Source organism: Mycteria americana, chromosome 19 (genome assembly GCF_035582795.1).
Source record: "Mycteria americana isolate JAX WOST 10 ecotype Jacksonville Zoo and Gardens chromosome 19, USCA_MyAme_1.0, whole genome shotgun sequence".
NCBI lineage: Eukaryota > Metazoa > Chordata > Aves > Ciconiiformes > Ciconiidae > Mycteria > Mycteria americana.
In genome coordinates, this window is record NC_134383.1 from 3,199,525 (window position 1) to 3,221,135 (window position 21,611).

Genomic DNA, 21,611 nt, shown 5'->3' on the forward strand with positions numbered 1-21,611 from the left:
GGGAAGGTTGCAGGCCTTAAGGACAGAGCGTCCTAGGGAGGGGAGAGGGGTCTCAAAGCCTTTGTGGAGGGTGCAGAGCTGCCTGCGCACATTCCTCTGTGCGGACAGGCTCTACACATCCTCCTCTTCAGCTCCCCCTATTCTGTTGCTCAGGTAACACTTTCAAGGCAGGTCCTCCAAGCAAATTTTTAGGTCAGTTATAATTGGGAAACCTCGCATGGAGCTATAAAACATCAGTTAATATGCTGGAACTATCTAGTTAAATGCCAATTATAAAACCCCATAAGCTCTTCAACTCAAATATATTAATAACATAATTAAACATTTATTGCTTATGCAAATTAAAAGTTAAGTTAATCGGACATCAACAAAACCCCAGGAAGTGACCATTTAAGTAACTAATTTCTATTTAATTATGATTCCTTCCTATTATAAAGCCCCCATGCCATTATTTCTGGACTGCTCTGCAGTGTTTACTCGAGACATTCAGACTTGGCATTCCCACTCCGGTATCCATTCATAATCCCGGACAGCTGCAGCATTCAGATCAACAGCTGTGGAGCTCGCACAGCTGGCAGCAGCTGGACTGGGTGCCCCTCCTGCTTGTTGCTCCTTCTCCTACCTCCTCCTTGGCTAAGCTACTAGGAAGGGCACAGCCAGAATTACGTCTCCTCCAGATTCTGCAGATTCAGGGTGGGTAGAGGAAGGGGTATGGACCCCCCACAGGGGAAGACCTGTGGAAAAGCACCTGTGGGGGATGGCAACAGTGAGCATGTGTTTGTATATATCCGCTCTGATGAGCGAGATAAGTATTCAGATCTCCCGAGTCCACCCCTGAGCCTTCTCCCTGGTTCCTTGCACAGCTTTGCTGAAGTAATTTCACTTCTCTGTATCACCCCCTCCCCCGGGAAGGGCACTCTTTTGCACAGCGGGGAAATTATGGACCTCAGGGGATGAGTGTTTCATGATGGGATCAGCTCCTTGGGTGGACAAAACCGTGTGCCAGCAGAAAGCTACTGTTCATTATTATTGTAAAGCAGTAATTGAAAGGGCTGGGAGCTACAGCAGGACAATGAGATGAGGCCAGGAGATGGGAAATGAAGCATTTTGTTCCTCAAGGGATGGAGACATTTCCCCTGGTGAGCAGAGCCTGTGCAGCCAGGGCCATACGGATGGACTCCCTCCCTCCAAGCGACAGGCAATCAGTTAAACCTGACAGGTGTGAAGTTGGCAATTTTCTTTTCAAAACCGTGAGATAAACAGGCTGGCAGGAGTTTGAGAGGAACAGAGAGATAAGGGAGAAATGGAAACATTCAGGTACCCTCTCTCCATGGGGCTAGCAGTGGCTCACGCACGGATGGAGGAAAGCGTTTGCTTCGCAAAGCCCCAGGTATACCAGGAACTCAGGTGCTAGGCTAGAAAAAGGCTTGACAGCCAGGCACTAATGAAAAAGAGAAACCCCGTCCTCTCACAGCTCCTCAAGGGGTGCTCCCTTTGATCTCTTAAGATTTGATCCATATTCATCTCCTGGGATTTAGCCAGCACTGAACTGCTCCTCCCGAGCTCACCGGCAAACTACAGGACTGTGTTTTCTGCAAAGGGGCAGAAAGAGCATTTAGTGCCTCTTTGCATGCAAATCATTTTCTTCCCCAAATTCCACGCAGTTCAGGCAAAACCCCTGCCTGTTTCCTATGAGGATCTGGGTTTGGTTCAGCAGTTGTGAAATCTACGGAGGAGGGAGTGTCCCTAACTCACCTTGTGCTGGGCTTAGTCAGATGAGGCCACTACATTCACCTCAGCTGCTGAGGCTAAGGAAGCAACTCCAATGGCTGGTATCCATAAATTACTACCTTTCGGTAACTCAGCCCCTGGGGGGTGATACAACATTTTTAACCTACATTTTAATCATATACACATTTATCTTGCTGTGCCCTTGCTTTGCCTGCACAGCCATGCACGACTCCATGATTTCTGCTAGCTGCTATGTAAAATTTTAGGAGTGCAACACACATTCAGGATTTTTTTTTACAGGTTGCTCCTTGTTCTACAAATACTATATAAGAGAGAGCCTGCATCTAAACACGTCTGGGAAGGCTGTGAAATGCCTTTTTTGGAGGAAGAGCGAACCAGCCCCCCTTGCCTTCTGCCAGGCACCACAGAAGGCATCTGAGGCTCAACAGCTCTTTTCGGTGTCACAGGTCCCCCAGCTGGAATACATTTGCATAAAGCAATTTCCTCTAACAAATATGTTCATACAAATCAAACTCAAGTTTGCAAATAATCTGAAACCATGAAAAAAATTAATCAAACATATTTGTTCCTACAAGTAATTCACCCAGCACTGTTCTAAACCGGCAAGTTTCTCTCAGTTCAATTTTTCCAGCACTAGCTCTAGGAGACTTAGTGGTATGTGTGCCCGTGAGTGCTCCGACTTGAACTCGAGCACAGATTACCTCTTACCTCACAATGAATTTTGGATTGAAAGTCACATATTTCTGGACTGATGCTCTGTGACCTGACCTGTCTCCAGTGCCCCTTGAGCTCCCACCCTTTCAAAGCCAGTCTGGTTTGACATCTCCCAGTTATACTGCTTTTTTCTCTTAGTCTGTTGGAGTCCTTTGGCTTTTGCATTTCCAGTTCTGAGTCTGCCATGAATGTGGATCCCTGGGAGATCCATCTGGTTTTGAGTGTTGTGCAAGGCATTAATCCCAGCTTGGGAGGGACATCTCCTTCCCAGGTACCTGTGCCCAGGGATATCAGGCAGGTTGCCTGGTAATTCCCTGACGACACTGGAGTATATCTCGCTCTCACTCAATATAAATCCTACTTAGCCCACATTCATTTGTGTGGGTGGAAATAAGCGTAACTCCATTGTAGTCAGAAAAGTTGCATGTGCTTGCACCAACCGGGAACCTGGCTCTATATCTTCATCACAGACATTTCAGGCCTGAACTCTGCGTACATCTCCTAGTTCCAGGGAGGTGAATCTCATGGTGTTCGCTCTGGTCTAGACTGGCTCTCTGCTGCTGGACCATGCTCAGCAGTGGGCATACGGCCTAAAAGCAAACACGAGCCTCTTGTTCGTCTCCTCCTGCCCTGATCCAGCTCCTCCCCTGGCTCTCTGCTGGCACCTCTGCTGATTGTCAGGGCTCTGAAGTCGCTTTTGGAGCCAGCAGTGCTCGCCTGCAGAGATGTGGCTTTGAGAAAAGGTCCAAGCCACGCTGCCATTTTTCCATGGGCTACATGCATTGCTGGCATTCCCGCCCCCAACGTGTTTCTGTTTTGTTCCACAGAAACACAATACTTAGGGGCACTGCAAGGGAGTCAGTTCCTGCTGTGTTCAGCTCTCTGCAACCTGAGCTGCTGAGAAGAGGCCCCATGCCATGGGTTTTATCCATCATCGCTTAACTGTAAGACATGGCCTGGGAAATCAGTGCAGCATTTCCCAGGGGCTTAACCCAGCAGGACCATGGGCAAAGATAGCCCCTCCTTATCCTTCTTTCCATCTTAGACCCCCATCCCAGCTCCTCGGTGCTCCTTTTCTTTCTGGCCTTTCTCCCCACCCCCAAACTTGGCTGATGTGGCTGAACCAGCTGCTGGGGATCCAGTTCTGTCAGATGCTGCTCCGCTGCATCACTGTCATGGTCACTCCTAGGGCTACTGACCTGAATGGCTGCAGCTGAAGCAAAGCTACACTTCCAACATCTGTCATTACTAAGAGGAGCTGGCAGAAAGGGGAAAATGAAAGGAGTAAAATATGTGGACGTATAGATACAGCCCGGATAGCAGTCACAACTCCCTTGGTATGCTGAAGCCTGATAACAAGAGTGTTTCTGGCTTTTCCCCCCTTTTGCATCTGAGGAAAGCTTCCCCAAGGCTATCTTTAACTCCTTCCAAAGTGAGGTGCCCAGCACACTCCTTTTTCAGCAGAATGACTGAGAACTGGTTCTGTTAGTGGCATGGGGTTTGGAGGGAGCCTGTCTCTGCCAAGCAGCACACAATGCATTCATCATCGAGCCTGGTATCAAAGAGCCTCCTGCTGCTCTGGCGCATGCTCCACGTCTGCTTTGCTGCTGACAGGGAATGAACAGTCTGCACCAAACCAATCCTTTCCAGCCTAATCCTGAACACTTCCCTCTCCATCCAGCTCATCCCTTCACAATGGAGACCAGTTCAAATTCAGATTTGGGTCAGGATTCCTCTCTCTCTCTCTCTGTGATGGGGAGTGCTGGGTTTTGGTTCAAATCTCCAGCAGACCATCCACGTGCTGAAGCTGGGTGCAAAAATCCCTTCCCAGGGAGTATTCTGCTCTCTAGGCCAAAGGCATGGCAAAGTGCCTGTTGATGTCAGTGCAAGGAAGAGCATGCACATTTTCTGTGATCTCTTGCTTGCTTTGTCTCTCCTTCCCTTGCAAAAGTCTGGGTCTTGCAGAGTTGTCTGCCTTGATCTTTGGGAACAAGACTTTCTTTGTAGCCTATATTCACAGCCAGGAAGCTGGAGGAAAGGGGAAAGGCAAACTGTTCTGCCCAATGCAGAGATCAGTAACGGAGCTGCAGGGATGCAGTCTGACTGATCTTGCCTCCCAATGGACCCTTAGCATCCCTATAGCATTTATATGGTTTTGATGCACGATCGTCATGGTAGCCAAGCGTTGCACTATAGGAACATCCTACTGTGTCAAATCAGAGGTTGGCCTAGCCCAGTACCCTGGCCCTCACTGCAGCTAATTACACATACCTAGAGAAAAATGTAAGAAGACAGCAAGTGTGTATTGACATTTTTCCAATAGCCTGTCCCATCTGCTATAGCTAACAGCAACTTAACAACTTCCTAAGCTAGAGACAGTGTCATAATTTTTAATAGCTTTTGATGGATTTTTCTTCTATAGGTTTTTCTAGCCACTTTTTCAGCTCAGGTTAACTTTTGGCATCGGCAGCATCCTTTGACAAGGAATTTCACTGTTTACATTGATAGAGGGAAATGCTCCCACCTCCTTTTGTCTATCTCGAATCTGCTGTCCAAGAATTTCACACAACGCCATCTACGTCAGTGGCAAAAACAGTCATTCCCTGTCCACCTTCTCCAGGCCACTTGCAGTTTTGCAGATCTCTTAACCCTTAGCCTTCGCTCTTCATCTGCAACAACTCCCATTACAAAATACTGCATATCATGGGAACAGACCTAGGTCATTGGAAAGCAGATGCCATTTCTGCTGCTGTGACTCTCCTTACAGCTACCAGTCACAGGTTGCAGGACGACGCAGGCACAGATGGACAAAAAAAGGAGAATGTATCTTTTTTTAAAATTCTTTATTTATAAAAAAGTACATTTTTTTCCACAGCTGAGCCACTATTGTTTTTATACAAGTAAAAGGAGGGGTGATGCAACACCCCACCCACACAAATTATAACCATGAAAATGCCCCCCCCGGACCCCAAACCAACAAATTATTACAAAGGATGGAAAACAAAAAAACCAAACAAAAATCATAAAAGTCCATTACATTATTATTATTTTTATTTTTTATTTTTTACAAAAGCACTTACAACACAGATTACTGAAAAAAAATGGGGGGGGTTGGGGTTGTTTGTCTGTCTGTAGTCTTTATTCCACAATGATAATTACAGCAAGAGGAAGAAGAAAAAGAGAGATAAAATCACTGGAGTTAAGGAATCACGTTTTAAAAAAAGAAAGGCAAAAGAAAAGAAAAACCAGATCCTCAACGAGAGTACCTCCACCAATACAATACCAGTTTATGCTAGCAGAGGATCTGACTCCACATGCTTGTTACATTCACCCCCAGGTACATTACCTATGGAAAGTCACACTGGTCTGACGTACAAACTCGCCCCGCTCTCTAAGGCTTGGGTGTCCTTCCCTTGCTGGTGGACTGAATCCTCCTCTTCGCCCCGCTGCAGAAGGCAGCACCCCCCGCTCTGGCACCCCAGCCCTGGCTGTGCTCTGCCCCGGCGCCTCAGCCAGGTCCAGCCCTTGGCCCTCCCCACCCCGTGCTGCAGACCGGCAGCGCCTGGGGAGAGGCCGACGAGTTTTAGGAGCAATGGTGAGGCAGCGGTTGGACCCCAGGCCTGCGCACCCTCCTCTGCCCCAAAGCCTCCCCTGCCCCTCTCAAGGAGTTGCTCAAACTGTCAGCAAATTGCATCAAATACGAAGGGGAGGGAAAGAGGGGGGTGAAACTGCAGGCTAGGGGAGGGTAAAGTGCTATGGTAAGCCCCGCAGAATAAAGAACCGGCATCAGTGCACACGATGCTGGCAGCATCTCCTGTCCCCACTGGAGCCCACTGCCCACAGCCCAGCAGAGCAAACAGACCCGAAAACTGTGGTGCTACGGCAGGAGTGGTTGTGAATGCGGGAACCTTACAGTGAATTTTAACCTGCTGGCAAAAGGCTACAGCCTGACCTACTGCTTCTCTTAGAACAAAATGGGCCTGGGATACCCCGCTCATTTCCACAATACCAAACCTCTGAGCTTTGTGCAGCCTGCGGCGTGACACATTCGCCCGCCTCCCGCGCTGAGCTGGGCAATGGGGTTTTCCCCGCCACTCTGCGAGCGTAGTGACTGGCGCCTGAAACTCCGAAAATCTGTGTGCATGTGCGTGTGTGTGCGTGCTTGTGTATGGGAAAGAAAAACAGCAAAGGAGAGCAGCAGCCCCCGTTCTAATTGCATTCCCTTCTCTAATTGCTTGAAGATCAATCTTTTGAATCTCTCTCTCTCTAACCCTCAGTGATTTCTGCTGAACAGTTGTTGTGTTTCTTTTTTGACTCAACATCAGGAAAATGGCTCCCTTTGTCCCTTATGTCTTTGCAATCAATTTGGTGCTACCATTTCAGTTTGTTTGATTCTTTTTACTAAGAAATCTTCAGGGTTTTTTTTAATTTTTTTCCCCTGGCTGAATGAAAATGATTTAACAATAGGGAAAAAAAAATCTGGTAATTAAATAAGGGAAAATAACATCACTAGGGTGAATTGCAATGAATAATCCTAGAGATAAGCCCCAGCAGGAAAACAGCTGGGATTTCTTTGTACATAAACTAGAGGCTCATTTTGGGTTGTGACACAGATGTGTCTGCTTCAGTATGGCTCCCTGAATACACACAGGGAAGGAACTGGGGGCTCAGCCCAAATTCACCTGCATTTTCTTTGCCGAGATGGTGGAGAGACCCAGATCGATGTACCACAGGGCTCAGATTGACCTCCCTCTCATCCACCTGTTCAGCTTTCCCATCCACCCATCTTAGTCTTGAAGTACCACAAGTTTTGCCGCAAGTTGCTGTCCAGGATCAGGGTTTGGGAAGGGAAATGCACCATGCTGATAGGTCTCTTCACTGGGAAGAACCCAGCAAAGAGATCTGGACAACGATCCCTTCAAATGGAGGTACGGCAACCGACCGTGCCTCCAAGGCACTTTGCCCAAAGCCAGCCCCCAAGCAGTGCGATGGCACTTCCCAGGCAGAAAACCCACTCGGGTCCAACTAATGTGACACACCAGTTCAGGTCCAGCGTAAAACGGGGCATTTCCTGGAGAGCGGCAGCTCCCTAGCACCTAGGCGGAGAGGTGGCCAACGCTGCGCTCACAGCAGGTGCTGGGAACTCAGAGAGGATGGGGACGTGCTCCACCCCGACCAGAGGGGTAGCCTGGGGTCCCCACCCCATCCTCCGCTGCTGGCTGTGAAGCAGGGATGACACAACAAACAGCTTCCATCTCCCAGCTGGAAGCTTCCGCTTGCTCTTTGCCGGGTCCCACAGGGACGTTTCACACCTCCTTAGCAGCTCTGATGAGAGGGGGGGTGGAAAAGCAGGGATTTTACACTTGAGGCAGCCTGAGGGTCCCTCAGAGAGGTGGCCCAGCCGGCCCAGCCTGGGAGCTGGTGTGCGCAGCTGTAAGAAGTGTGTCACCACTTAAAATAGGCAGCTTGACTCCAGCCTGCCAGAATCTGGCCCACTGTGAGAAATTGAGGCACAAAGGAACAAGTGACACCGACCCCCAAGGAAAGAATAGATTGCCCCTCTGCCTCCCCTGGCAGCCCAGGCAGTGGGAGGCCCTTGGGGCCACCAGGCAGATTGCCCCTCCAGGGTGAGTACTGCACTGTCTCCAGCACCAGGGGAGTGAACCCTGCAGAACTCCCAGGAAGCAGGATGCACATGGTCTTCAATTTGGCATCTCTACTGAGCTCACCCTCGCATTTAGGTAGAGACAGGTACCACTTGCTTCCTGATGCTGGTGGAAAACCTGATCTAATTACCTTCAAGGGCCCCCTCAGAGCATTTTAACCCACAGAAGGGATTGATGCTATTACTGGATCAAAACGGCTCTCAGATGAAACATCAATCTGATTTTTTTCCCCCACACCTCTTTTTTCTCCTACCTTGCTATGGATGAATGGCTAATAACTTGGCTAATTACCACCCCAAGCGTCTCTTGGCCAATTAGCTGACCTTTGAAGGGACAGCAAGAAGCAAATCACTGCACAGAGGTGGCATTTCTCTATGGCTGTGGGGATAGTTGCACCAATGGAGTGATGCTGAAGGGCGCAAGGATGAGAGGAATGCACTACTGAACCTTGAACTTGCAGGGTACCTCGCTGCTGTGCCAGGCAATACTGTCTAAGGACCTTCCACTCCAGGCTCGCTGAGGTTCTGGATAAAAAATAATCATTTGACTCCCCTTCTGAAGCACACTGATGAGCTACATGGCTGAGCTGTTTCCTAGACTTGTGCTGGTGCAGTATTGGAGAGCAAAAAATAGCAGAAAGGGAACTGTATATAGGCTCTAGCTTGGAAATACCATACTGCTTTGCTATCTCCTTTCTGTGAGTCCCACTGTTTTTTTGAGCGCCCATTCAGCTAACTATGTGGACACTGTGTGAATGGGCAATGAATAAGCCAAGGAGGCTACATCTCAAAAAATGACACCTCTAAGTGCAAGGCTAATAACTACCAAAGCGTATTTCTTATTTCCTGCAAGCCATACCTTAACTCAGGAACAGTCACACTGTCCCGTTCTCTCCCAGGCCTGTCTGCTCCGTTTGCAAGGCTTTGTACCTTTGGTCTTTAGGACTCGACTTCACTGTGGGCTAGGGCCCCGCAGTGCTGGGGAGTCAGTGCAATGTGAATTTGCCAGATCAGATCGGTGGCCTCTGCCTGTGACTAATGCAGAACATGAAAGAATCACTGCTGGACCCTGCAGATTTTATAAAAGGTTGCTTTCTTCTAAATCCATCTCCTCGCATTATGCATCTGTGCTGGGGGAAATTTGCAGAGGAGGGTCTGTGCCACCGATTTCCACTCTGCGCTTGGTCATGGACCACCCAGAGTCTGGTGTGGGAGATGTTGTCACAACCCTTTTTAGAGCCTAGTTGTGAAATTCAGATCTAAAGGATTATTCACTTGAGAGATGGACTTTGTGGAGAATTATCTCTGAATCACAAACTGTGCAGGCTCTGTAGCATACTCCATGTTACATTAAAGTAAGCTGTGGCTAAGGTACAGTGCTCAGCAACGCTGTTCTGTCCTGATCCAGATTATAGGGTTCACACTTTGGGGAATTAAAGCCCTGTGTATGCTGTTACCCCAAGGCACTGGAGGGAAGTCATCCCCTCTGCAGGTTTACAACCACTCCTAATAATCAGCCCCTACTAGTAATCAGAGATATGGAGAGATGTTAGAGATTTCACTTCCTTTACTGGGGGGTTGCTTGGCAGCAGAGTGCTCCTGGTGGCAGTGGACGGACACGGGAAGGTTTAGCCGTATTTTTTAAGGTCCAGCCTGAGAGATCCCGAGGGAATCTCTGTCTGCCCTGCTTTGACTGGACATAAAGCAGCCCTCCTGTGGCATTTGGCTGTTCTGCCAGAAGCCAGGAGGGCTGGGAGGAACAGCAGAAAGATTACAGCATAACAGTTGGATTTCCCACTCCCCTACACCACTAACGCAGTAGGAGCAAGCTACAAACTGTGAATGGCTCAGGCTGAGCTTCCTGTTGTCTGGACCAAGCACCACACGCTAAAGGAAAGCATTGGAGGCTGCCTGGATCAGAGATCTGACCTTGACTCATCTGCATGGGTCTGACTTTCCACCCTCCCTTCTGTAGCAGGATAACCGCTGGATGCTATGGAACAAAACCCAGTGGGTAAGGCAGGAGGAGAATTAGTCCTGCTATTTTTAGATGTGCATGATAATACAGCTCAGAAAACTGGGGATTTCTTTTCAAACAAAAGATTTATTTATACATCAAATTAAAAAAAAAAACAAAAAACAACCCACAAGAAGAAAAAATAAGCCCCAACCCAGTGAATCTAATTTGGATACGGTCAGTGTCAGACAGAGGGCCCTGAAGTCTGGAATCCCATTTATCCACAGAGCAGAGATAGCAGCAATCCAAGCCTCCCCATCACAATGCAGTGGCTCAAGGGAAGGAGGACAAGATCAATACCCCAGGCTCACTCGCTCCTGCCCTGTCTACCAAGCCTTTGCTTAGAAGAGGGATGTGATATTGAAAAAGTGGCAATCAATGCAGACTAAGCCATATATCTGAGGGCTGGGCTTGTTGCTAGGAGAGTTAAAGAAAAGCGTCCCCATGCTCTGACCCCCCCCCCCAAAAAAAGTGTAAACACATGACAATTAAGTCTTAGTGGTATAATAAAACTTTGGGGCCTGATCCTGTACTGAAGCCCTCAGAGACACTACATGGTACCCTGGGAGATCTGCCCTGCCAGGGTCTGCAGACCAGAGCTGAAGGCAGTGAGTTTGTGGGAGAAGTGAAGTGGTATTGGTTGGTCCCCTTCCCCAGGCAATGGCAGCAAGGTGCGTGCACGACACGCCGTGCACAACCGCTGTGCCGGAGTTAACTGCTCTGTGGCTGGTACTAGCAACAACAACAGCAACAAGAACAAAAAGAGCCAGCATTTCTCTGAGCCATCACAGGGCAAAAAATGTCAGCAATAAATACTCCTTTTCTTTCTTTTAAAAGAACACTCAAACAAAGACAGAAAATGAAAAGCCAGGAAATAATAAATTTTAGGAGGAAAATGGCAGCTGTTTCCCTGCCTTGCTATCAGCCCATGCACCTGGGGTTTGTTCTAGGGCTTTTTCTCCCCCCTTTCTCCTCATTTTCCTTTTATTGAGTCATTAAAAACTGGGAGTGGATCTCCCCAGGTGTGCAGTGGGCAATGGGAATGATACCCAGACCCCACTGAAAAGAAAGTGATGAGGGGAAAAAAAAAAATCAGTTCACCTGATAATGGCACCTATGGTTCCATTGCCATAAGCTTTCCTGGCCTCTGTCCTACGGACAGCCCACTTGACCCCCTCCCAAGGTTAAAAAAACCCAAAGAAGACAACATACAAACAAATTCCAGTGTTTCGGGGGTGCAGAAGTGGGAGGAGGAACCTCAGGGAGGGAAGTGGGGCCGAAGGGCACTCTGAGACATGAAGACACAAACAGAGTGTAATATACAGGCTGGGCAACAGTCGTTAAAGCAAATAGTAACACCTAAGCCACCGACCAATACAAACACCACAGAAGGGGACAAAAGTTGTCATGAGAAATTAAAAAGCAAAACCAAAACTGAGAAAATAATTACCCAACCTCCCACCTCCCCTACACCCCAAAAATGATCTGTAAGCAAAGCTGCCCTCCCTCCCCGCTCGCCCCAGCCCGCCCTTCCTGCCAGTGCTGGAAGCGTCCAAAGTCTCTGCCGAGCGCCCAGGGCTGGCCGGGGGCGTGCGTGCGTGCGTGTGCGGGGGGGAGCGTGCGTGCAGTGTGTGTGCAAGCGGCCGCGGCACGCTCGGCTCCGCTCGGCACAGATGGAGTGGGAGTGGGAGGGCATCACTCGTGCGTGTGTGTGTGTGTGTGTGCGTGTGTAGCAATGGGGTGCCGAGCTACACATACCACTCCTTTTTGGAAATAAAAGATCCGTCGTTCTGTGAGACCATGTTCTCCCCTATGTCGAGCTGCTCGGGGTCGTACTGGAAGCCAAGTGTCCTTTCATCATAAGGTTCAGGGTGCGCCTCCCCCTCGTCTACCGTGAAGTAAGGCCGCTTAGCATCCTCCTCGTATTTGTTGGGGCCACCCAGCTTGCGCTCGCCTCCCGCATCCTCGTCCTCGTCTTCATAGGTGCTGCTGCCCAGCGGGCCCGGCTTCTTCTCGTCATCCGAGTCGTCAGGGTACTGGAGGTTTTGGGCCATGGGGGGATGATGCTGCGGGATGCCTGCCTTGCTGTAGCCATTGCCGTACACGTGCTTCTTTGTGCTGTAGTCACCCTTGAAGGTGTGACGCCGGCGCCGGAGTACCACAAAGAGCACCACGGCCACCACCAGGACCAGCGAGACTCCTCCCACTATGCCCCCAATCACCGGTGTGGGGATGTTCGGCTGCACCATGGATTTGCGATCATCGATTGGAGACGGGGTGTAGGGAAATTCTGGGTAGGAAAAGACAGATGGAAGGGGGAACAGTGTCAAACCATGCGGAAACGCGCCCTCCCTCCATGCTTTCATTGCCATTTTTTGGGGGGGTGAGGGGGTGGGAAGATGAGGGTAAGGAACAGGGAAGGGAAAAACGAGGGAAAGGGGAAAAGGGTGCGTCCTCACAGGGGTCAGCGCACAGGAGCTCTGCCTTAGCAAGGGGAACGCAGCGTGCCGTGCCAAGCTCGCCAAGCCTCATGCAGGAGCCCAGCAGGCTGGAAGCAGTGTTTCCCTCCCCACCCCACCTGGTTTCTCCAGACGTGCTCAGATCCCACAAGCCCAGTGCCTTGAGTCCAGACGCTTTCCATTTTACTGGGTGACATTTCAGGTCCAGTTTGCCAGAGCATACTGACAGCCCCACGGTGCTCCTGCCGGGGAGCAAGACCCAAACCCCATCCAATGGTGGGCACCGAGCTGCCACAGCTACTCCTGTTGATGCCACGCTGGACCTGCCAGCTTTGCATCCCCTTTCTCGGCATCCCAGCCCAGCCTGACCCCAACCAGTCTAGGTCAGGCCAGAAGGCAGCGGCACCTCTCCCCTCCCACCCACCCCACAAGTGATCTGCGGCTGCACAGGGCTGCTCAGGGTCACGGCTGGCTCCTGAACCCGCTTGCTGACCCAGCTGTGCTCTGCAGCACAGGGACACAGACCTCCCACTGTTTCTTTTTCTTCTGCTATGACTGTGGCCAACATAGTGCCACTACTCATGCTAATCTTGTTCCTACAGTTACCCTGACCTATTTAAAAAAATAAATAACTCAAAAGAGAAAAAGAAAAGAGATGAGAAAGAAGCGCTCTTCTCTCTCATGCAGTTCAACACCTACACTTTGGCACACATAAAGTTTGATCCAGGACTTAAATCAACCTTCCTAACACTCCCTGGGCACAGTTACAGCCCCTGGCCAAACTCAGCTTTCACAAACTGCCTGTTGAGCATCCGTGTCCATGAGGCATTAAGCACCACATGGCGGTCTCAGTCCTTCACCTGCCTCTGAATTTAGACAGCACCCTTGGCAACCTTGCCCTTGCACACCATGCTCAGACCCCTCACACTGCTTTTTCCACCCCCAAGGCCTGTCTGCCAGCCCTGCTCATAGCCGCAAGCTGTTATTGCTGCTCTGGAGTGTCCTGGCCCTCACTTTTTACCCCAGCAGCCGAGGCGAGGTGCGGACGGACTAGCAACCTCAGCCCGCCCTCCCAGAAGAGCAGCCAGGACAGGGCAATGGGGAGGGAGGGGCTCAAAGGCAGCAAATTCAAACAGGATATGAGGCAGAGTCTGATTCCTGTCGCCTCTCCACGCACCTGCGGAACTGCCTGCTGCTGGCAGCCACGTTTCCGCATTAGGGCAGGAAGCCCTGAACAAGCAGGAGCTGGACAGGGAGTGGGTTTCCCTGCAGCACAGCTTAGCCCAGCCGCTAAGGAAGAGGGGAGAAAAGAGCTTGCCCTGGGTAGAAGCAGTTCCTAAAACAGATGCACATTTTGGACAAGGGCACTGAATTCGAGCAATTGCTGGCCTGATCCTTGTGGCATAAATGTTTTGCTTGTGCCTGAGAGCTGTTTCATTCCTGCCTTTCCTGAAACATCATCCCAACAACAGCATCTTGGTTTCTGCAGTGCTGCCTTGCCTTGAGCAAAGCCTCATGAGCCTGAAACCACGCACAGAGCAGCACAATGGGCAGAACGGGCTGGGGGACAAGCAGATGGAGGGGCTCCCTGCTGCAGCCAGAATGAGGAGCAAGACGCTCTGCAGGCAGGAGCCAGCAGCTCTTTCCAAAGACAGCCTTCAGAGCAGGAGTGAGGGCATGTATTTCAGCATAGGGAGCTGGGGTTGTGTTCTGGAAAGCCAAAACCACATGTTGCATCAACAGAAGGCTTGTCATAGCCAGCTGGTTAATGCAAAACCTCTCTGCAGAGACAGCAAGAAATGTCACGTCCATCCCCTGGTAGTCCTGGCTGCTGAGGGCTCAACTTCAACCACACAAGCCATCCACAGAGCTCTTGCCGCTCCTGCCCATGCCACCTCCCAAGGATTGCTCCTTGCCATCACAGCTTCTGCAACCCCGTGGTGCCCAGGTCCCGAAACTGTGCACAAAGCAGGGGTCCACCTGGAGCTTAGGGAAGGTGCAGGGAAAGCCCAGCAAGCTGGCTCAGACCCCAGGAGCTATATCTTTGATTTTCCCGCACCTCACAGCTCCGATCTGAAGCCTCTTCCTACCTTGTTTTTCCCCTCAGCAAGGCTGATTTTGTGCATGGCACCATGGGTCCCAGTACCCCACCCTGAAAAGACCCAGATATGGTGTGCATGCGGGTGCAGGGTCCCTAAAGCCATACTGATCCCCTCTGCCTCCCAGCTCTGGAAAAGCGGCAATCTGAGAGAGGAAGTCTGTGCACAATTTCAAAAGGAGCTTGGCCCACTTCTCTATTAAAAGTCTCATTACCAGCCCAGGTTGGATGCATGAAGTGAAAGGGGGAATGTTTTTCTACCTTTCTCATATATATTTATTTTTTTCCTGCCCTTTGTGCTGCCCGCCCCTGAGATAGCACTCGCCTACATGCCGCCCCCCTGCCACTGCCAACGCCGTGGACACGAAAACTAACACGCCGCTGTGCTGGTTTTCACACGTTGCTCGGGGAAGGAACTATTTTCTGCTCAGATCCCATCCCCGTCCTCCTCACAGTGGCCCAGTTCCCATGCCAGAGAAAACAAAACCAAACTGTGGGAAGAGAGGGAGAAGAAAGATGGGAAGATCGCAAGCCAGCAGCCGGAATCATCCCCTCCCTGCCCGCATAGTTTCCCCCCCGTCCACCCCCCGCACTCCCCCGGAGCCTGGAAAAGCGAGTGGCGCTGGGGATGCAGCGGGGGAACGCGGCTAAGCCCCCGGGGGCGGGGCGGGCACAAACGAGCCGCGGGTGACCCAGCCAGGAGGGGGACAGGCTGCACCGGCGCGGGGGAGGGCACCCGCCTGACACCGCCGCTGGATGGCGGTACAGACCGCCGCCGCTCCGGAGCCGGGCGGGCACTGCCGGAGCCCCTCGCCGTGGCCGCTGGGCTGCGGCCAGCCCGGGCCGAGCCGGGAAGGGAGGGGAGGGAGGGGGAGGTCCCCGGCCTGGGCTCTGCCCTGGCGTGCCCCTGCCTCGCGCCGAGGTCCCCCTTCGCGAGGCCAGGTGGCGAGCAGGGAGCAGCGTGCCACCCCGCGCCCCGGCCCGGCTCCCCCCGCAGCTGGCTCCCTTTGCCTTCGGCTTCCTCCAGCCCCGCCCCAGAGCCAGGCCTTGGCGGGGATCCCCGCGCCCCGCAGCTGCCGGGCGCAGCCTGGCACCCCCGCAGCCTCCTGCGCGGTGCCCCGGCCCGCAGCAGCCGGGTTAACTAGCGACGCGGGCCGGGTCCGCCTCTCGGCGGGCGTCGCTCACACGCATCCGCTGCTGTCAGCCCCACAAAGGGGGATTTACCCCTCTGCCCACCGAGTTTCGTGTCCGGGGTGCGAAAGAGGAGACCTGCAGCCTGGGGAGAGAGGGGAAAGTGTGGGAAAGGGATCCCCTTTTTGTGTTTGAGGGGTGCGTGAAATTTCTGGAAACTGGTGCGATGCCTGAGCACGCTGGGGGCCCCACGTGAAAAATCCATTAGGAAGAGTCTGGAGAGAATTAAAGCCGCTGTGAAAAGTGGACTGGAGAAACAGGAGACAGCAGCGTGGAGGGAGGGGGAACAAGCTAGGCTTTAATGCCAGCATAAAAAGCCTCCCCCCCCTCCTGCTACCCCCCAGCCCTCATAAAAAGAGGGAGTGCTGTATGAATAGGAATTACAGCAGCAACACTATCTGCCTGCTGCCCGGCTCTGCCAGCTGTTGCATTCAGCCCAGCTTCCTGTCCCCGTGCCAGGAGCCGGACCTCTGGGGCGGCAGCTGGGAGCGCAGGGAGACAGGGGGCTGCCCTGGGCTTCGCTCTGGCACCCGGCCGAGCCCACAGGTTCTCTTTGATCCCCCCGTGCAAGGCAGAGGGCCCGAGCGTCTCCAAGCTCTGGCTCCTGCCTTCTCCCCGCAGCACCCAGGGGCATAGCAGTGCTGCCACTGCAGAGACAAACCAGGCCTTCCCCGTCACAAAAGTGGCTTCAAAAATACACATTTTAAAAATCACATCTTTCTTTGAATGGCTGGTATCCAATAAAAAAGAGACATATGCAAATCATCCTGCCTGTCCATCAATCCCTTAGCTAATGCTTTTTGAACCTGCTGACCCATTTCAGTGCTATCTGACAGAAGAAGAATGAGCCAAAATTATCCCTACCATAAAGCTCTTGGAGAGAGCTGGAGTGAGATCCCTGGCAGAGGTGGGAGCTAAACCTCATTAGACATCAGAGAACCCACAGGGACAAGAGGCTGCTCCCAAGGGCAGGAAGGGCCCAGATCAGAAAAAGCATATTTTTAGACACCAAGTAATTCTTCTACGATATGCACATCCACAGGAAACCAGCTTTCAAAAGCCCTTCTGCTCATCACACTGCTTAGATATTTTAAAAGATACTACTTCCTGTGGACACATTTTTTCTTGAAGTCACATTTCCATCCTTTTCCCTTCAATCATAAGGGCCAAGGAAAAACCCAGCACCAGCCGAGATTCTCACTGTAGCCATGGGCATTGAGGAAAACGTCAAACTGCATGAGAAATTACCTTTTGGACATGTGTCAGCCCAAGCTGCTCCCTGCATGAAGCTCCTCCAGAGGAAGGCCCTGGATTTCCTTCTGCCTTCCAAAACCAAACACCTGCTACAATGAATGGGAAGCAGGGGCCTTTGGGCAGCTCTAGCCAGGGCGGGCAGCAGCTCCGGGGAGGAGCAGGAACCTTAATTCCGCTGGGCTCATAGAGCTTCCCAGTTCCCAGATGGCCTCAGCAAATACAGTGGTGATCATGTGGGGTTTTTTACAAGACAGATTGCTGGTGGCAAACTTTCCCTGCCAGTACAGTCCACACCAAATTATCCCAGGACTTTGACCCACTGCATTACAGACGTGTACGTGAGTGAAGATAGGGGGTGAGTGAAGATAGGGGGATACCTCTGGACCTGCCTCAGCCCAGACGTGGCTGTAACTTGAGAAGCCCGTAGCACTGCTGTCCTTTTCCCTTCACAACAGCCCTTGCACTGATGCATGCCCATCTCCAGCTTCAAAGGATCCTGCCTTTCCTCTCTCTACCAGGGATTTCTGCTCTCCTTGTGCGGAGCAGGGCAGGAGGGGACAGGAGGCAGTGGGGGTGAAAAAACCTCTGGCAACTAATCCAGAAGTTTAGCAGCTGCCACTGGCATTTCAGAGTGTGACGGCTTTTAGGCCAGATGCCAAACGTGTCTTAGGTTTTAATCTCTCTGTCAGGTCACCTATCGCTTGTCAATCAAGTGCTGCTCCCGCAGGGGCCCTTGGCACAGATGCCATCAGACAGGATGCAGCAGACGCTCCTACCCGCCATCCGGAAGATTAGCATGAGACAGACCCCCCAGGCTTGCTCCTCTTTAGCCCCGGGCCCTACATCCTCCCACCTAAAACAGTCACAAGCACTTGCTGGTGCAGCGTGGCATGGCCCTGGCCGGCGGCTGGGCTTTGGGTACACCTGCCCTGGGCTCGGGATTTAACGCTTCCCGGAGAAGGCTTTCTCTTGCGCTCTGAGCCTTAGCAAAGGCCTGCTGCCACATGGCAGAGGGCTCCAGCAAGCCCCACGGGCTGTTTGCAGTGACCTTGCTGGGACGAGATCACTGGTGGTGGGTAAATAACTCCCTGCTGCAAGCCAAGCAAACGAGCGGGGGCCATCAGCCCCTGCCAGCCTCTCCTCCCCGTCACAGCCTGTAGCACGTTCAAGGCCAGGGCTGCAAAGCTGCCTGCCCACGGGCTGGCACATCCCTGGGCAGGGAACGGCACGGAGCCTCCTGTCCTCACAGCCCCTCCCCGGGGCACCTGCACATTGTGTCCTGTCTCCTGGGAATCTGGGGGTGCAGAGGTAGGGCTGCACCAACCAACTGGGGGAGCCTGCAGTATCCTGGAGGAAAAGACCCCTTCCTGGCCTCGGGAAACAGGCGGGAGCCCTGCAGCAGAGAGGCTGATAGCGGTCACTGCCTCAGCACGGGCTCTGCTCTCCCTGCTCCTCCAGCTCTAGCCCTGTGATTCTCCTTCGGTTTTGATGTTTGCCTGGTGCTTGAAGGCCCATCGGGAGAAGCGATGTTTTAACAACATCTTTCTCCTTGTGCTTCCTCTGGCTGAAGCCAGTACCCAAATGCATGAACGTCCCCCGTATACACACCCAAATGTATATGTACACAGGTGCACAAGGGCCAGGGTATGTATATGCACTGCTGCACACAAGCCCATACAGCCAAGCACATGTTCATAAATACATGCATATTCACACATGCCAATGCACTGATGCTCTTGTGTCCTGCATGCACGCACGACTGTGCAGCAGGGCATCCCTGTGCAGGCATGCAGGTCTGGGAGGCCCATTTGCATGCCAGGATGCAGATCGGGGTCACACATATGTGTGTATGTACGTGACCAGCTCTCTGTGCAGGACCACCACACCCGTGTGCAGGCACGCAGGGACACGCATGCAGTTTATAACCACAACCTTTTATTATGTCACCCAACCGCCTGTAATAAATAGTTACATGTCACACTACATGGCTTGGCTGCGACTGACAAAGGTCCTGCAAGGCAGGAGAAGCTATTATAGGAACAGATTGCTGGAATAAAATATTAAATTTCCACTTATCAATCTCTTTAATGCGCTATAACTCTAATAGAAGCGTTCAGCCTTCTCCCTCTGAACAAATCACCCTCCCCATGAGGGGGCTCACCTAGCCCTGCACTCCTCCTCTCTGGGGCTGGAAGGAAGGATGCTGGGTGGCAGGAGGGGGGAGGTCTGTACCCGGGGAGACAGGAGGGGGAAAAGCCGCTGCAGGGTTTTCTCTGCATCAGCCTTCTGTTTTTTTTTCTCCCAAGGCTGGCTGCTCACTCGATTGAACTCCATTTATTGCATGCAGCTCTTGAAAGAGGTTTCGTGGTCCACTGACAATCCCTAAATTGCCTGCAAGACCCAAACAAATGTACCTGTAATAGCTGAGCGAGGACGGCTGAGCCCTCCCCAGCACTGGCCTAATCGGTCCTTAGGGAGAGCTGGATAAACATATTCAGATCCCATGAATTATTAAAAGCGGTATTTTTATGTGGTGGAGGCCTGGCCTAACGGGTTGGCTGCTAATCCCTCCTAGTGGGGCAGCTTGCTGGTGTGTCCTTCCTTCCCTCTGATTTAACCTCAACCCCACAGTTCGGACCTTTGGGAATAAATTGAGATTACAGGCAGGCAGACATCAACCCAAAGTCATTCCCCAGAAATCCTGCCAGTCCCCACTTCCCTTGCCAGCACTGTGCTGATCCAGCGTGAGAATGATGCTCTAGCAGTCCCCTGAAAAACCACCAGGAAGGGAGACATTTACCGAAGCCCAGAGGGGGAACCCACAGACCCTTGTCCCTAGAGGAGCCCGTGCCCGTGCAGGCAAGTCGGTGCAGCCCGCCCAGGCTGCAATGCTATTGTGGCGCTGAGACAGATAAAACACTGGCAGGTGGCAGCAGAAAATATGAAGAGAGGGCTGTATCTGGTGTTTGGGAACATGTGTCCTGACACTGCAAGAGAGATGAGGTGGTTGGATAGACAGAACGACAGCAAGATATGGACATACAGGCTACACAGAAATGCAAAATGAGACATGGTGAAGAGAGCCAGTTCCCCTCTAAGTCTTCAGCAATACCTATCCCACCTCCTTCTCTGCGACTGGGGACTGAGCTTGGAGGCTTTTTCCCTCCAATCACTGTTTCAAACGTGACCCAAGGTGCTAGTTACTGTGTGGGATGGTTTTCTATTTCTGATGGGAAGCAAGTCTGCTCGGTTTGTACCAGGCAGTTGCCTGCAGTGTCCCAGAAACACAGTGCCTTTGGTGGCAACTCCCATGAAATGGCCAGCGGCTGAACGGATTTTGGCCACGACCTTCCCCCGGCTTCGGGCGGTTAGGCAGGGCTGGGCAGGGCGGGTGCTGCACCACGTCTGTCCTGAACAAAGAGCTTTGTTATTCTGGTGCCTTTCACTGGCAAATGAAAAATCCCCCAGAGAAAAGCATATACTAGCAACTCAGCAGGCACGGATCCAGGACAGGAGGTGTGAATTAAAGGCCTGCTACAGTGATAATGATAATAAATACTTGGTAATTAGCATCTAATTAGCACATCTCATCCATTGACCTCCAAGCACTTGGATAGAGGCAGATTAGCCCCATGTTATGGAATAGGGGAACTGAGGTGGCGAGGGTGCCAAACTCAGTGTTACTGCTAATTTCAGGAGGTCAGCTGCCCAGGCCTCGTCTTTATGCTTGCTCAGCACTTACCACTGTAGAGAGCGGGTGGAGGGGGCTGGAGCTCAGCCCCTCTGAGAAGCCCTTTTTGTCACTCACGGGCTAGACAACTCTTCAAGGACTGGGGTGGCTCAGAGAGGTTCGCTCGCTATCAGAAGAGCAGGCGCTCTGATTTGCCTCGGGCTGGACAGCAGGAAGAACCCCGGGAACCCGTCCTGTATTTCTCATGCCTTGGGAGCCCCCAGCGCGCCTCACTGCCCATCCGGCTCGGAGGCACCTGTGCTGTCTGTGGCATTTGCAGGATGTAGGCAGCCGGCTGCTCTCCAGCTCACCTGGCTGCAGTCACAGCCCCGCTGCTCTCCCCAGAGAGAGCAGGTCTGGAACTACAACACCCCACAGTCCCTGCTGTGAGCCCAGCTGGAAAAGTGGCCGTGTGCCATGGTTTGTTCTGCCTGCCCACCTGGCAATGCTCCCAAGCTGGGGGGTAGGGGGAGCACCCAAAGGAGACCAGCGCTGAGCCCCAACAGAGCTGCTGGCCAGCTGGGGGGCCAGAGGACAGCCTCGGCAAGTTGCGCCAGCTGCCAGGCATGTCTCCTAGGCAGGCAGCGCTGCCTCATCAGATGGTCACTCCCTCCCCTGTACCCCGAGAGCCCGGAGCTCATTGCAGTGTGGCAGTGCTCCAACTCACTACTGCAAGAGGTACTTCCATCTCTCTCGTGAGACCCACAACTGCTGGTCACTGCCTGTCATTA

At 52.2% G+C, this 21,611-nt stretch overlaps 1 protein-coding gene across 2 annotated transcripts in view; it reads right to left on the reverse strand.

Annotated features, from left to right (window-relative positions):
* Nucleotides 1–21,611, reverse strand: part of NECTIN1 (nectin cell adhesion molecule 1) — a 106,097-nt gene that overhangs the window by 28,251 nt on the left and 56,235 nt on the right. Inside the window, exon 6 of one of the 2 annotated variants that reach the window (XM_075521423.1) lies at nt 5,309–12,438. The exons of the other annotated variant lie outside the window; for it this stretch is intronic. Within the exon in view, the coding sequence (XP_075377538.1) occupies nt 11,897–12,438 (542 nt within the window). The 3' untranslated portion in view covers nt 5,309–11,896. Of the gene's footprint in view, nt 1–5,308; nt 12,439–21,611 lie in introns of those variants that run through there. 2 annotated transcript variants of the gene reach the window in all.